This window comes from Oncorhynchus keta, chromosome 24 (genome assembly GCF_023373465.1).
Source record: "Oncorhynchus keta strain PuntledgeMale-10-30-2019 chromosome 24, Oket_V2, whole genome shotgun sequence".
Lineage (NCBI taxonomy): Eukaryota > Metazoa > Chordata > Actinopteri > Salmoniformes > Salmonidae > Oncorhynchus > Oncorhynchus keta.
The window spans coordinates 41,854,875-41,872,525 of record NC_068444.1 but is presented as its reverse complement, the minus strand read 5'-3'; the positions used below and the strand labels follow the sequence as shown (position 1 = coordinate 41,872,525).

Below are 17,651 nucleotides of genomic sequence, written 5' to 3'. Positions count from 1 at the left end.
CTCTTTCTTTGATTACAAATCAAAAACGGAAAAATTTTACATAGCTGAATAATTTTGCACGCCCAATTTTTCAGTTTTTGATTTGTTAAAAAAGTTTGAAATATCCAATAAATGTCGTTCCACTTCATGATTGTGTTCCACTTGTTGTTGATTCTTCACAAAAAAAAAATATAGTTTTATATCTTTATGTTTGAAGCCTGAAATGTGGCAAAAGGTCGCAAAGTTCAAGGGGGCCGAATACTTTCGCAAGGCACTGTAAATGCTACACATCAAATTCCTCATATTTGGCAAACCAGACTCTCTTTTTATGACTTTTTTAAACAGCCATGGGCACACTCCAACACTCAGACATCATTTAGAAAGGAAGCATTTGTGTTCAGTGAGTCCACCAGATCAGAGGCAGTAGGAATGACCAGTGACATTATCTTGATAAGTGTGTGAATTGGACATCTTTCCTGTACTGGTAAGCATTCAAAATGTAACTAGAACTTTTGGGTGTCAGGGAAAATAGATGGAGTAAAACATACATCATTTTCTTTAGGAATGTAGTGAAGTAAAAGTAGTCAAAAATATAAATAGTAATGTACAGATTCCCCCAAAAACGACTTAAAGTATTTTAACTTAAGTACTTTTCACCACTGATTCCATATGAGTTATTTCTCATTTGATGTCTTCACTATTATTCTACAGAAAATAGTAAATAATAAAGGAAAACCTGGAATGAGTTGGTGTGTCCAAACTTGTGACTGGCACTGTATGCGACTTAACAGCTTCTACCCACAAACCATAAGACTCCTGAACAGCAAAATCAAGATGCTACCCGGACTATTTGCATTGCCCCCCCCACCCACCCACCCACCCACCCATTTTTACACTGCTGCTACTCTCACTGCTGATACTAGTTTATTATCCATGCATAATCACTTTACCTCTACCTACACGTACATATTACCTCAATTACCTCAACTAACACACATTGACTCTGTAGCCCCACACATAGACTCTGTACCGGTACCCCCTGTATATAGCCTGATACTGTTATTTTATTGTTGCTCTTTGATATTTTTTGTTTTTATCTATTTATTTTTTACTTCAGTTAATTTTATTAAATACTTTTTTTTCTCATAAAACTGGTTAAGGGCTTGTAAGTAAGCATTTCACTGTAAGATCTACTACACCTGTTGTATTTGGCGCATGTGACAAATAACATTTGATCTGATTTTTGAGTTGAAGAGCTTTGCAAGCCTGGACTGTGCAATATTTGCCCATTATTATTTCTGTTTTAATTCATAAAGGTCTGTCTTGGAGGTGATGGGGACCATGGCTAGACAGCCATTTTCAAGTCTGACCATAGATTTTCAAACAGATTTAAGTCAAAACTGTAACCTGGCCACTCGGGATCATTCGCTGTCTTCTTGGAAAGCAACTCCAGTGTAGATTTGGCCTTGTGTTTTAGGTTATTGTCCTGCTGAAAGGTGAATTCATCTCCCAGTGTCTGGTGCAAAGCAGGTTTTCCTCTAGGATTTTTCCTGTGCTTAAATCCGTCACATTTCTTTTTATCCTGATAAACTCCCCAGTCTTTGTCCATGTCAAGCCTAAGTAGATCTAAGTAAATGCAAAATGTAAGGTTTCGAGATAATGGGTATTATTCAAGTCCCAGATCTTAGAATTGTTTATTGATGTCTTCCTCTTCATGACTCAATAAATACAGTGCATTTGGAAAGTATTCAGACCCGTTGACTTATTCCACATTTTGTTACGTTCCAGCCTTATTCAAAAATGGATGTAAAAAAAAAATCCCCTCTTCAATCTACACACAATACCCCAAACGACAAATTAAAAACAGGTTTTAGACCTTTTTGCAAATGTATAAAATATAAAACAGAAAGATCACATTTACGTAAGTATTCAAGCGCTTTACTCAGTAGTTTGTTGAAGCACCTTTGGCAGAGATTACAGCCTTGAGACTTCTTGGCTTTTACGCTACAAGCTTGGCACACTTGTACTTGGTTAGTTTCTCCCATTCTTCTCTGCAGATCCTCTCAAGCTCTGTCAGGTTGGATGGGAGCGTTGCTGCACAGCTATTTTCAGGTCTCTCCAGAGATGTTCGGTCAGGTTCAAGTCCGGGCTCTGGCTGGGCCACTCAAGAACCTTCAGAGACTTGTCCCAATGCCACTCCTGCGTTGTCTTGGCTGTGTGCTTAGGGTGATTGTCCTGTTGGAAGGTGAACCTTCGCCCCAGTCTGAGGTCCTGAGCACTCTGGAGCAGGTTCATCAAGGATCTCTCTGTACTTTCTGCCACCACCTCACCACCACCTCTACTTTCTGCCACCATCTCTGGATCTCTCTGCCACCACCATGCATCACCGTAGGAATGGTGACAGGTTTCCTCCAGATGTGACGCTTGGCATTCAGGCCAAAGAGTTCTGTCTTGGTTTCATCAGACTAGAGAATCTTGTTTCTCATGATCAGAGAAACCTTTTGGTGCCTTTTAGAAAAATCCAAGCAGGCTGTCATGTGCCTTTTACTGAGGAGTGGCTTCCGTCTAGCGCACTACCATAAATGCCTGATTGGTGGAGTGCTGTAGAGATGGCTGTCCTTCTGGAAGGTTCTCCCGTCTCAACAGAGGAACTCTGGAGTTCCTTCATATTGACCATCGGGTTCTTGGTCACCTCCCTGACCAAGGCCCTTCTCCCCCGATTGCTCAGTTTGGCTGGGTGGCCAGCTCTAGAAATAGTCTTGGTAGTTCCACAATTCTTCCATTTAAGAATGATGGAGGCCACTGTCTTCTACGGACAATTCATTCCACCTCATGGCTTGGTTTTTGCTCTGACATGAACTGTCAACTGTGGGACCTTATATAGACAGGTATGTGCCTTTCCAAATCATGTACAATAATTTGAATTTATAACAGATGGACTCATCTCAAGGATGATCAATGGAAACAGGATGCACCTGAGCTCAATTTTGAGTCTCATAGCAAAGGGTCTGAATACTTATGTAAATAAGCTATTGCTGTTTTTTACATTTAATACATTTGCAAACTTGTCTGAAAAACTGTTTTTGCTTTGTCATTATGGGGTATCGTGTGTAGATTTATGAGGCAAATATGTAATTTAATCCATTTTAGAATAAGGCTGTAATGTAACAACAAGTGTAAAAAGTCGAGGGGTCTAAATACTTTCCATGCGCTGTATATCACCTTACAGACAATTATTTTTTACTGACAACCCAGTATTGTATAATTGGATTGAGGGTCAGTTATGACACTGTAGTTCATACCCCTACTCTTACAATAAGTGCCATGGGATCTTTAGTGACCAGAAATCCGGCACCCTACACAGGGTAATGTCCACAATCACTACACTGGGGAATTGGAAAGAGTCCCTTCTACTGGCCCTCCAACACCACTTCCAGCAGCATCTGGTCTCCAATCCAGGACCAACCCTGCTTAGCTTCAGATGCAAGCCAGCAGTGGGATGCATGGTGGTATGCTGCTGGCAGATCCCTAGTACAAACCCCGCCCACCTGTCAATTCAGACCGGCTAAAGCAAACCCTAGGTTGTCTTTTTGACAACATGATTTGTCTTGCAGAAGATGCTGATGAAGCAGTTTTTGGTGCTCCAGAGACAAGGCCTCCTGATTCATGTCCCTCACCACACCACCGTGGAGGACATGAGCAACTGGCTTGTTAAGAACAAGTCCCTGGAGCGGTGAGTACAGCTACTTGTACTATGTACCATATAATTAGGAATAAGAATACTAGAATTGACATGAACCTTCATATGACAGTATAAAAGGTCAGCCATTTTGGTAAGGGAGTTGGTAAGCCTGTGGTCAGCCAGTGCTATGATAAAATATTGTGTAAAACAATGAATTTGAACATTATCTGCACAGTATGTTTGTTAGCTACAGTGGCGACCGGTCATTCAAGGCAGGTGGGGTAGAATTGTATCATTCTGAACTTTATCCACAACGTTATATTACATTTTGTTGCTAGTCGAGGGATACCTCTCCGTCCATTCTTGCAGCAGGCTACACAGAGAATGGAACAGCTGTATAGGGGAAACAGCTTGATTCACACAAAATGGAATAAAACGATGCGGATACATTTGGAATGACACAATTTCATGTGTACAACATCTAAAGACCAGCATCACTATATTGAGAGCATTTGTTCATGTTTTTTTCTGAGCCCCAGTATTGCAAAACGATGATGAGGAAGTGAATCGCTGGTTGGGGTACATTTTTCAAAAACAAGTAAAATTGCCCAAAAATGTCAGGACCCTTCTGTAACATGCCATTTACATCAAAAATATAGTTTATTTGTATTTTAAAGCAGTCCGTACAATATGTTATGAATTTGCAATACATATGATATGTTCCGAATTCCAGCTAGGTGGCTAACGTCAGCTAGGTGGCTAACGTCAGCTAGGTGGCTAACGTCAGCTAGGTGGCTAACGTTAGCTAGTGGGATTGATTTGACCCAGTGAAATAGCAGCGTGCCAAATTCAAAAACAGAAGTACTCAAAATAATAATTAATATATAATACAAGTGTTATACATCGGTTTAAAGATGAACTTCTTGTTAATTCAGCCACAGAGTCCGATTTCAAAAATGATTTACGGCGATAGAAAACCATGCTATTATCTGAGGACAGCACCCCATCAAACATACACATGAAAATCATAATTCAATCCGATAGGCACGACACAAAAGTCAGAAATAACATATCATTCCTTACCTTTGGAAGATCTTCTTCTGTTTGCATTCCATTAAACATCACAAATGGTCATTTTGTTCGATTAATTCTGTTGTTATATCCCCAAAATGTCCATTTATTTGGCGCATTTGATTCTGAAAATACACAGGTTCCAACTCGCGCAACATGACTACAAAGTATCTAATAAGTTACCTGTAAACTTGATCCAGACATTTCAAACAACTTGCCTAATCCAACTATAAGTATATTTAAACGTAAATAATCGATAAAGACGGAATAAACTGTGTTGAACAGCGGATAAAAACAAAGTGGAGGGAGCTTTCAGGTCATGCGCCCCAACTATAAGAGGACACTTCACTCGACCCTCCTTCTGAACTGCCCTACTTCTTCATTTCTCAAAGGAGAAGCATCAACCAATTTCTAAAGACTGTTGACATCCAGTGGAAGCGATAGGAACTGCAAGCAAGTGCCTTAGAAATCTAGATCCCCATAGAAAACCCATTGAAAAGAGAGTGACCTCAAAAAAAGAAATTCCTAGATGGTTTGTCCTCGGGGTTTCGCTTGCCAAATAAGTTCTGTTATACTCACAGACATTTTAACAGTTTTAGAAACTTCAGAGTGTTTTCTATCCAAATCTACCAATTATATGTATATCCTAGCTTCTGGGCCTGAGTAACAGGCAGTTTACTTTGGGCACGCTTTTCATCCAGACATCAAAATATAGCCCAAAGAGGTTTTAACAGGTGCATGTTTATCAATAATTGGAATAAGCAATTTCATTAATTCATCAAGTGCAGCGTCTGGATGCTCCTCACTAATCACATCCGACCAACAAATATTTGTAACATCATCCACATAAGAGTCACAGCAAAATATTTTGAATGATCTCTTATACGTTATTTTCGGGCCCAGCTGTTGGAACGTTGGCTTTCCTGATATAGCCACTATATTGTGATCACTGCATCCAATGGGTACATATATAGTTTTAGAACAAAGTTCTATTAATAAAAATCGGATCAATACGGATGATCTTGTTCCTGTAGAGTTTGTAAACGCCCTGGTTGTCACCGAAGGTGGCTCCCCTTCCTATTTGGGTGGCGCTCGGCCGTCGTCGTCGCCGGTCTACTCGCTGCCACTGATCTCTTTTTCCTTTTTGTTTGTTTTCGTCTAATTGTTTTCACCTGTTCCTTGTTGGGGTTTTGGGGTGGTTATTATTTAAGTTTGTTTAGCCTGCTTGTGTTTGTGCGGGCTTGTTGTCATTGTACGTTGGAGGTGTATTGTTCATTTTGGATTTTCGCTGTCCGGTTTATGTAACAGTGGTCTTTGGGTTGTGTTGCACCTGTGTTTTGGCTTCACCCATTTTTGTACCTGTTTCTGTTTACTGTGGATATTCTGTTTACTGTGGATATTCTGTTTACTGTGGATATTCTGTTTACTGTGGCGTTTTTTCCCGTGAAACTTCTGCTCTCTGCACCTGACTCCACACCCATCACTCTCCTGACGTTACACAAGTAGGTTGATTAATAACCTGAACCAGATTACAGACACTGGTTACAGTAAGAAGCTTCCTCTTAAGCTGATAGCTTGATGAAAACCATGGAGCTCTTTTGGAGAAAACCCTGCCTCCAGCTGTTTGCTTAGACATTCTAGGGACAATGAGGAGGCATGCGTCTTGTGACAGGTGCATGTTTATCAATAATTGGAGGAAGCAATTTCATAAATTCATCAAGTGCAGCGTCTGGATGCTCCTCATTAATCACATCAGACCAACAAATATTTGTAACATCATCCACATAAGAGTCACAGCAAAGTCTTTTGTTAATCCAGCCACAGTGTCAGATTTCAAAAAGGATTTACGGAGATAGCAAACCATGCTATTTTCTGAGGACAGCACGGCAGTACCAAATCGGAAAGATAGATAGGAGCAATTCATGTAATGCTTTGTAGGTTAGCAGTAAAACCTTGAAATCAGCCCTAGAGTTGAACAGGAAGCCAGTGTAGAGGCTAGCACTGGAGTAATATCATTTTTTGGGGTTCTAGTTGAGATTCTAGCAGCCGTGTTTAGTAATTGTTGCTCCTTTGCTGATGAGCTTGCAAAGTAAACAGTTAATATTCTTGATCACCAAACAATCTTTGGAGCTGCATATTTAGTATTTATTATGGCAATCCTCTCTTCCTATAATTTGGCATTTGCGCTGCACCCAATCCTATAGCTTTACAACAACAGCAATCTGTTCGCTAACTCACCACCTGACCTGTGTTGATTGACAGTTTGCTGGTTCGATCAGAGTTTGTGGTGGATTAATTTCTGTATTACCAAATGAGGAGAGAGAGACAAGCTTTGCAATAAGCATTTGACTTTCAACAATTCACTATTTCTAATGAACCGCTGAGAGTGACTACAGAAAATTACAAAGATCTTTTATAGCCAAGATACACCCCTCTCAACTTACATGACAAACCATAGATCTTAGGAACTGTTCACAAATAAATACTTTCTCGAGAAAGGAGTATCCCTTAGCCAGATAACATTCACTATACATTATCGTTCAGCTTGGTCCATATGACAAGGTTCTAATCTCGTTCCTGGTACTTCATAGTACAAAAACACTCATCCAATGGCATATATCAATTGTCAACTCTAGATACTCCCATCTCAAATAAACTCCCTCTTGACCCCACTCCTGGACAAGCTCACTGAGGGGAGTGAGCCTCTCGGTCATACACTATCCCAGGATAAGTGTAAGATCAGAGAGGACATACAATGTTTCCAGACACTGCCATACACCTCCCCCCAATGGGCAAAGGAGGGAGTGACTGGTGCACATACATTGTGGAGACAAGTAATTGGTTCCCCATTAATCACGCCATCCCTTCACATGGTTTAAGAATAGGTAAAGACACATTCACATATGAAGACAATGTTCCATTCTGTCCTCTTCCCTTTCTGATATTCTGCAAGTGACTGAGTCCCAGTTTAGGGAAAAGTGCCACTGCCAACACTATAGTCCAAAAGGATACATTCTAATGACCAGTATCTCACATAAGCATATTATGCAAATAAAACATCTTAATTTATCCATGTTACCCAACTCATTCTGATTCATCCACCACAAGTTCCAAATGTGCTTTTCACTAGCCAATCCGATGCATGTTTTTTTGCAAGGGCGATGCTGTGGCTATTGTCTCTGGCTGCGCGTAAAGTAAGCCACGTAGGCTCTGTGCTACAAAATGAGTGACATTACAGAACATTGGCAAGATGAATTCAAGTCATCAGTCTCAAGTCGAAGTCGAGTTCCAAGTCTTGAGGTCCATGTCCAAGTTTAGTCTCAAGTTATTATTTTCTATCAAGTCAAGTCTCAAGTCATCAAATTTGTGACTCGAGTCAAACGCGAGTACAAGTCATGTGACTCGAGTCCAAGACTCTGTTATTCAGTGAACTAATGAAACATAAAATATAATAATAATGAAACATAACTAATGTGACTGTCTGAGTCTGGAAAGAGAATATGCATTATAATGAGATAGGTTACCTATGGTTGCGTGATAGATCCAAAATCCACGATAGTGGCAAAATTACCTCTAATCTTCTCAGATTTCTCCCACAAGACATGATTAAACCAAGTACATACTAAGAATGTTTACTAAGGAATCTAGGGCATGCTTTAGCATTGCTTTAACCCTATCATGCTTGTTTGGGCTTGTTTATGCATTGCTAATGGTTTGTGAGGAAGAGGGAATTTCTACAATTTCTACAGAGACTATAACTGACTAAATAGATACAGAAAAAACTATAGCTAATTTTTCATTTCAGTTGACTAAAATGAGAAGAGACAAAATGATCTCTTTAACTAAAATCTGACCACTGAATGGAAAGAGTTTTTGGAGAGATTGAGCTTTTCTCTGATAACAATATTAATATTAACCAGTTAGCAATGAGCAATCGGGAGACTGGGTCCATTCATATCAGTCTCTCCAGAGTTGTCGGACTCCTATAAAACTTTTTTGCCCATCACCTGCTTCACTGGGCGCAGCGATTCTACCGTTTCACCACCTATTGTTTTCCTCATGCAGCTCAAACGCCCTTCAGAATGACCCCAGACAATACAGCTGACAGTTGGAGGGAAGCTTTTTCAACATCAGCCAGTGGTGATTGCTTTATTTGCAAATGGTATGAACTTTGAACTCTTATTCATTAATCAAGGAAATTTGAAAATTACTGCAATCTATTGAGTGTGCAAAATATATCAGATAAGGAGGGCAGTCCAGGTCACCTGGATCCACTCATGACTACAAATCAAATTCAGTCAAATCTCATTTTACTGTCATGTCAAAGGTGTCATAATAATAAAATAAGTAACATTGTAAATTCACTGAATAAAAATATAAACGCAACATGTAAAGTCTTGGTCCCATGTTTTAGAGCTGAAATAAAAGATCCCAGAAATGTTAAATAGGCACAAAAAGCTTATTTTTAAAATGCTGTGCACAAATTAGTTTTCATCCCTGTTAGTGAGCATTTTCTTTTGCCAAGATAATTCATCCACCTGACAGGTGTGACATATCAAGACCCGGATTAAACTTTTGGTCATTACACAGGTGTCTTGTGCTGGGGACAATATAAGGCCACTCTAAAATGGGCAGTTTTTCCTTTAACACAATGTACAGATGTCTCAAGTTTTGAGGGGATGATTTAATTATGTGTATGAATGTAAATCTGTGCCAGATTAGTTAGGTATTTAGTAAATAAATGATTAAACCCTATTTTGTATTGCTGGTTCAACTGGCCTCACAACCCAGGGTTGTGGCTTTGATAACCAAGTTGTTTGCTGATGTCAATTTCAGAACAGAGTGAATTGATGACTTTAATATTGTGGTATTGATGTAAATGGACAATGAACACAGGTCATTTTAATCGATTTATTTGAATGCACAAATATACAGTCTATAGATCCTGAGGTTTTGTGGGCCCATTTTTTAAAGGTTTGTGACCAACAGATGCATATCTGTATTCCCAGTTGTGTGAAATCTGACTGCAGAAATATTTTACAGAGCTGTTGCCAGAGAATTGAATATACATTTTTCAACCATACATTTTCTCCAACATCGTTTTAGAGATTTGTCAGTTCCAAGGCCATGGAGACCAACTGTAACCACCAGGACCTCCACATCCGGATTTGGAGGATCATTTGAGACCAGCCACTCGGACAGCTGATGTAAAAATGTGGGTTTGCATAGAACTGGATCAAAGGTCACCTGCAGCAAAATCGTCATCATTAATGAATATGAAGTTGTCATCTGAGAATTGAACTCTCATCCTCTCACTTAATGAATATGGCATCTGGTTGACATAGAGACTCTGCCAAGGTCTCGTGACAACAGGCCCGCCCCGAAGGGACATGGGCTATAAAACTTTTCAAAAACGCCCTACTCTCCCTTAGTATAACCCCTTGACAGACAAGAAAACCTCCTGTTCCGAGGACGTGAGGAGGACGGTCCTATGTCAGAATGATTCAGATAATAACTACTTGAAGCCAACATCAGTGTGAGCTTTGGCTGCAAGTATGAACTTTGAACTCTTATTCACTACAGAAGTGATTCCTCCTATCTGTATGAGTTAGCAACAGCAGATACAAACCTGAGGGTTGAAGGAACAGACAGAGTATCCCGTGGGATCAGCCAACAACGTTGGTGAACTGTTTGTTCACATTCTTCAAAGGACTTTGGGCAACAGGATCCATCTACCACCAACCCCGGCAGCGCAGCTCAGAGTTGGGTGCAGAGCTGTTGGCCGGGGTTGGGGTAGCCAGTTGGAAAGCATGGCCAGCCGTAGAAAAATGCTTATATAAATTCTCAGTTATCGTGGATTTATCAGTGGTGACAGTGTTTCCTAGTCTCAGTGCAGTGGGCAGCTGAGAGGAGGTGCTCATATTCTCCATGGACTTTACAGTGTCCCAACACTTTGTGGAGTTAGTGCTGCAGGATTCAAATTTCTGTTTGAAAAAGCGAGCCTTTGCTTTCCTAACTGTATTGTTTCCTGACTTCCCTGAAAAGTTGCATATTGCGGGGACTATTCGATGCTAGTGCAGTACGCCAGAGGGTGTCTTTGTGCTGGTCAAGGGCAGTCAAGTCTGGAGTGAATCAAGGGCTATATCTGTTCTTAATTCAACATTTTTTGAAAGGGCCATTCTTATTTAAGATGGTGAGGAAAGCACTTTTAAAGAACAACCAAGCATCCGCTACGGACGCGATGAGGTCAATATCCTTCCAGGATACCCCGGCCAGGTCGATTAGAAAGGCCTGCTCGCAGAAGTGTTTTAGGGAGCGTTTGACAGTGATGAGGGTGGTCGTTTGACCGCGGACCCATAAGGCAATGAGGAAGTGATTGCCGAGATCCTGATTGAAAACAGCAGAGGTGTATTTAGAGGGCAAGTTGGTCAGGATGACATCTATGAGGGTGCCCATGTTTACGGATTTGGGGTTGTACCTGGTAGGTTCTTTGATAATTTGTGTGAGATTGAGGGCATCTATCTTAGATTGTAGGATGACCGGGCTGTTAAGCATATCCCAATTTAGGTCACCTAGCAATACGAAGACTGACAATAGAGGGGGGCAATCAATTCACATATGGTGTCCAGGGCACAGCTGGGAACTAAGTGGGGTCTATAACAAGCGGGCAACAGTGAGGGACTTATTTCTGGAGAGATGGATCTTTAAAATTAGAAGCTCAAACTGTTTGGGCATAGACCTGGAGTGTTCTGTCATACTAATCTCTACAGTAGATTGCAATTCCGCCACCTTTAGCAGTTCTGTTTTGACGGAAAATGTTGTAATTGAGGCCTTCCTAAGCCATGATTCAGACACAGCTAGGACATCAGGGTTGGGGGAGTGTGCTAAAGCAGTGAATAAAGCAAACTTAGTGAGGAGGCTTCTGATGTTAACATGCATGAACCCAAGGCTTTTACGGTTGCAGAAGACATCAAATGAGAGCGCCTGGGGACACACAGGGCCTGGGTTAAGCTCTACATCACCAGAGAAACAGAGGAGTAGGATGAGGGTACGGCTAAAGGTTGAGAAGTGGTCGTCTAGTGCTTTGGGAGGGAGCAGATTTACGGGTGTGGTAGGATAGACTCAGGGCATAGTGTACAGACAAGGGTATGGTAGGGTGTGAGTACAGTGGGGGTAAACCTAGGCATTGAGTGACTATTAGAGAGGTTCCATCTCTGGAGGAGCCAGTTAAGCTAGTTGTGGTCTCTGCATGTGTGGTGGGGTGGGACAAGGGGGCTATCTGAGGCATGTTGAGCAGGACTAGGGGCTCTGCAGTAAATAAAACAATGAGAGCTGCCCTAAACAACAGTATACAAGGCATTGGGACCAGGTTAAGTCCAACTTTTGACGGGACCCACGCACAGTGTACCTAACCTTCTTCAGAGGCAGAGATGACATCACCTCCTTAATCCACTGCATAAAGGAGGGCGGCTTTGCAGACTTCCAGCGAAAGAGAACAAGGCATGGAGGCTAGCAGAGAGCTAGCACTGATGCGTGGTAGCATTCTGGTCTAGGGGAAGTATTCCAAAAATGGCAGTGACAGGGTTGGGGCTAACAGTTGTATTACACATAAGTGAGAATGCCTCAAAAATGGGGTCCCAGAGGCCACTCAAAGATTGAAGTGACTAAAACATGTGTCCCACAGTCACTGGACACTGGTGGCATCTCAAACACTTGTGGGTATATATTCAGACCGTTCCTATGCCTATGCTGGGAAGAGATGATTCGATGTTAAATGGGGAGTTCTTAAGGGAGTTCTTAACAATGGGGTTCAACACATGGGTGCCAAGGTACATGGGCATTGGGGTGAACAGGAGTGAGTCCGGAGAAGTTGGAAGGCTTGACAGTAACTATGATGGCCCAAGTTGGGCCATCTTTGTTTTCAAATGTAGAAACCCAATAAACACATTTAGATATACATTTGCTGACCAGTAGCAGTGTAAAAAATTGGGAAGGTGTCTCTATAGATATACATTTCTCATTTGTGGATTTGAATTATTCCAAATGAAGTTGGAAATGTAGCTGTCCATTTGTTTGAACATCAATTTTGGCAAAGTACAAAAACCTAGGTAGTATAGTCATCTTAACAGAATTAATGTGACCTGAAATGGGAAGAGACAACCACCAGTGTTTTGAAGTTGTTTAAACAGAGCCTTAAATGAGCGTGTAACCTTTATCTCGAAATAAGTAAAGACCTGATGCTCCACCTTAAAATGGGAAATTGGCATACCCAATTCCTTCTGCTAACTAATTAATGGGGAGGACGTATAACCAGAGAATGTCCTAAAACCTTGTAGCATGTACAAGAGATAGGGTATAGACTCCACAGGGTTAGAGATGTATCAAATAAAATTGTCTGTATACAAGGACAACTTGTGAGTTATGTTTCCCCTTAATCCTCTCCTCAGCCCACAGGGTGACAGTAAGAGGCTCAATAGCCATATCAAATAGGAAAGGGGATACACAGCAACCCTGCGTGGCCCCCCCGTGAAGAGGGAGGTAACATTGTTGGTGTGAACAGAAACCACTAGGCACGAGTACACCGTCTTAATGCAGGAAAGGAATGACGGGCCAAACCCAAAGCTCTCTAGTGCTGTAAATAGATATTCCCACTCAACCCGGTCAAAAGCCTTTTCAGCATCAAGAGACATGACAACCTCTGCCAATGTAGCTTCATCATCACTTATTGAGGCATCCATGTGGGTTTGTTCATCTGAATTGAGGCAGGGGATGTCCAAATTGTCTAGAAATGCATGCATAAGAGATGTGTCAGGAAGCGCCTCTGATGAGTAAAGAGCAGAATAGAATTGATTAAATTGATTTCTTTGGGATTGGTTAAATCAGCTGCAACACAGATTTCAGGTATGGTGCTGCTAGCAGCGGATTGTCGAAGCTGGTGAGATAACTTGCCAGCTTTCTGTGTTCATAGAATCTTTGCCTTGACTTAAACAGAAGCTGCCCCATTTGTTTGGTGGAAAGATAGTCAAATTCCGATTGGTGTAGCAGTCTCTGTTTGGAGTTGGAAAAGAGGCATATCTGTTGTCCACATCTGGAATGAGTTGCGATAGCTCCGATAAGCATTTGGTGTGCTGTTTATTCTCATACGCTGTGTATTAAATAATTTGTCCCCTTAGATATGCTTTTAACGACTCCCACACAGTAGAGTGCCAGGGGTGCAGTTGATCTGAAAAAAGACATCAATGTGAGTTGATATGTATTTTTTGAAGGCACTGCAGCATAGTATTAGAGGGTCAAGTCACCACGCGCGTTGACACAGTACTACTGTCCGGAAAGCGGATATCTAGCTGGACAGGGCTATGGTCTGAGATAATGATGCTGTGATATTAGCTATTAGTTACTTACAAAAGGAAGAATTCTATTGTCCAGAAGAAAAAAGTCAACCCTAGAGTATGAGTGGTGGACTGGAGAAAAAAAAGGAGTACTGTTTAGCAGTGGGATTGCTCTACCCATCCTCTCTTTAGTTTATCATGGTGGCTGGACCGGAGATGGGTCTCTTGGAGAAAAACAATGTCCGGACTTAAGACCAGCATACACTCGGCTACATTAATTCCTTTCACGTTCCAGCTGAAAAAGCATGTAGAGCCTAGAGTATGTGAATTAGGCATAGTCCTAGTAATCATAAATTAATGTTAGTACAATCACATGACCAGTGTGCTGAAAGGTCAGAGTAATAAATTATAAAGAACATTTTGGACCCTTATGCTGGTCTGTTGGAAGGCTACATCTACCTTTCCTAGACTAGAGCAAAATCCTACCATGTTAAACTGAACCTCAGTTGAGCTCTATCTCGGGCGAACATAATCAAGTTTACACCTAGGGAAGGGATTCTGGAGGGAACAACCTCATTTATCTAAGGTATCTTATGCAATATGCATATTTGAGGGATAGTAAAACATTAAATAAAAAACATTGTAGACATTGTTAATGTTGTAAATGACTATTGTAGCTGGAAATGGCTGATTTCTAATGGAATATCTACATTGGCGTACAGAGGTCCATTATCAGCAACCATCACTCTGACCATTGACGTGCGACAGCCGCAGACCATCTCCGCTGCAGTGGACGAGATGCTGAAGCACTGGGAAGGATGGATGTTCTCCTTAATAGTATGTAGAACACACACGTGTGCACAGACATACATGCACACACACGCACCACACATTTAGTTGTCTTTCTTGATCTGAATTTACATGTTCATTTTAATACCATATTTCTAATAGAAAAGTGTTAACGTTGGTTGTTTGAAATATGTAAGTAAGTGTCTAGCACTCAATTGTATAGATGCTGTAGGAAACGTCCTCCTTCAATGGCTTCAAGACAGCCCTGGAGATTTACATCATGGGAATGTTTAACAGCTGCAAGGTGGTCTATGAGAAGTGATTCAAGGTACAGCACACTCAGTATGCACTGAGATTTTTCAATCAACTGAAGCTCAACAGAAGTTGAATGATGCACCCGGACAACGACCCAAAACACAGAAATAAATCAACAACAGAATGGCTTCAACAGAAGAAAATAGGCCCATTCAGAGTCCTGACCTCAACCCAATTGAGATGTTGTGGCATGACCTCAAGAGAGCAGTTCACACCGGACATCCCAAGAATATTACTGACCTGAAACAGTGTTGCAAATAGGAATGGTCTAAAATTCCTCCAGACCGCTGTGCAGGTCTGCTCCGCAACTACAGAAAACATTTGGCTGAGGTTATTTCTGCCAGTTATTAAATCCAAGGGTTCACATACTTTTCCCACCCTACACTGTGAATGTTTACACGGTGCTCTCACCACTGGTGTCCCCCAGGGCTCTGTTCTAGGCCCTCTCTTATTCTCGCTATACACCAAGTCACTTGGCTCTGTCATAACCTCACATGGTCTCTCCTATCATTGCTATGCAGACGACACACAATTAATCTTCTCCTTTCCCCCTTCTGATGACCAGGTGGCGAATCGCATCTCTGCATGTCTGGCAGACATATCAGTGTGGATGACGGATCACCACCTCAAGCTGAACCTCAGCAAGACGGAGCTCCTCTTCCTCCCGGGGAAGGACTGCCCGTTCCATGATCTCGCCATCACGGTTGACAACTCCATTGTGTCCTCCTCCCAGAGCGCTAAGAACCTTGGCGTGATCCTGGACAACACCCTGACGTTCTCAACTAACATCAAGGCGGTGTCCCGTTCCTGTAGGTTCATGCTCTACAACATCCGCAGAGTACGACCCTGCCTCACACAGGAAGCGGCGCAGGTCCTAATCCAGGCACTTGTCATCTCCCGTCTTGATTACTGCAACTCGCTGTTGGCTGGGCTCCCTGCCTGTGCCATTAAACCCCTACAACTCATCCAGAACGCCGCAGCCCGTCTGGTGTTCAACCTTCCCAAGTTCTCTCACGTCACCCCGCTCCTCCGCTCTCTCCACTGGCTTCCAGTTGAAGCTCGCATCCGCTACAAGACCATGGTGCTCGCCACGGAGCTGTGAGGGGAACGGCACCTCAGTACCTCCAGGCTCTGATCAGGCCCTACACCCAAACAAGGGCACTGCGTTCATCCACCTCTGGCCTGCTCGCCTCCCTACCACTGAGGAAGTACAGTTCCCGCTCAGCCCAGTCAAAACTGTTTGCTGCTCTGGCCCCCAATGGTGGAACAAACTCCCTCACGACGCCAGGACAGCGGAGTCAATCACCACCTTCCGGAGACACCTGAAACCCCACCTCTTCAAGGAATACCTAGGATAGGGTAAGTAAGGGTAGGTAATCCTTCTCCCCCCAACAAGATTTAGATGCAAGTGGCTGTTCCACTGGTTGTCATAAGGTGTATGCACCAATTTGTAAGTCGCTCTGGATAAGAGCGTCTGCTAAATGACTTAAATGTAAATGATGTAAATGTGTGTTCAATAAAGACATGAAAATGTAGAATTGTTTGTGTGTTATTAGTTTAAGCATACTGTGTTTCTCTATTGTTGTGACCTAGATGAAGATCAGATCACATTTTATGACCAATTTATGCAGAAATCCAGGTATTTCCAAAGGGTTCACATAGTCTTTTAGTTTCATCACATTTTCTCAGACATAACCTAGGAAGCCCACTGATTACTTTCCATCTCTTTCTTCACCCCACTCCCCTTTTCCTGTCCACATCTCTCTCTCCCAGATGCCATGACCAAGCACCTGGCCGTTGAGTGGGGACCAAGTGGGGTAAGGGTTAACACACTGGCACCAGGTCCTATTTCGGGCACAGAGGGCTTCTGTAGGCTGGGTAAGGATCTGTGGCTGCGTAGCTGGGATTTGATACACACGTTTGATTTATTAAGTCGTATGCCAAAATCACACATGGCCACACATACTTTTTTTGTGATTAATCTTGCCACTCTTCTCTAACTTTTAGTTAAGTAGGTTTTAGTATACACTTGATTAAGTAGGTCTGGGTAATTCTGTGTTATTTATATGCTAGTGAGGTCAAAGTTATCAAGAACAGAGCCTGAGGAGAGGTAAACTAAATGAAGTCCTCAGTCTCATTTCTCTTTGCCCCAAATTCTGTTTCTCACCCCCATCTCTCTTGTCCTCAGGTGGCAACAGAGCAGAGAGCATGGATGCCTTCTCATCCATCCCACCGCAGCTGTTCCTGAACAGCCGCGCCTCCTCTTGTTGACGGGCCACATCATGGTGGAGGACGGTGGGAGTTGGCTCACTTCGGCCAATGACATATCCATGCTGCTCGGAATAGCTTCCTCTCAATCTGCTAAACTCTTGACACGGCCCCTCCCCCCCATCACAGGTGTGTCGGACAGAAGAGGAGGTGGAGATGTAGATCTAGGAGAGGAGGACGTTGTGAAGTTGTTTTGTGGATACTGTCAAGGAAAATAG

The 17,651-nt window shown here is 42.2% G+C and overlaps 1 protein-coding gene and 1 pseudogene across 1 annotated transcript in view; both read left to right on the top strand.

The window, feature by feature from the left end:
• LOC127911474 (zona pellucida sperm-binding protein 4-like) overlaps positions 1–3,716 on the top strand; it is a 6,311-nt gene extending 2,595 nt beyond the window's left edge. Inside the window, exon 9 of the mRNA XM_052478440.1 lies at positions 3,594–3,716. Within this exon, the coding sequence (XP_052334400.1) occupies positions 3,594–3,716 (123 nt within the window). The remainder of the gene's footprint in view (positions 1–3,593) is intronic.
• A 13,208-nt stretch (positions 3,717–16,924) lies between these two features.
• Positions 16,925–17,651, top strand: LOC118402669 (peroxisomal 2,4-dienoyl-CoA reductase [(3E)-enoyl-CoA-producing]-like; annotated as a pseudogene).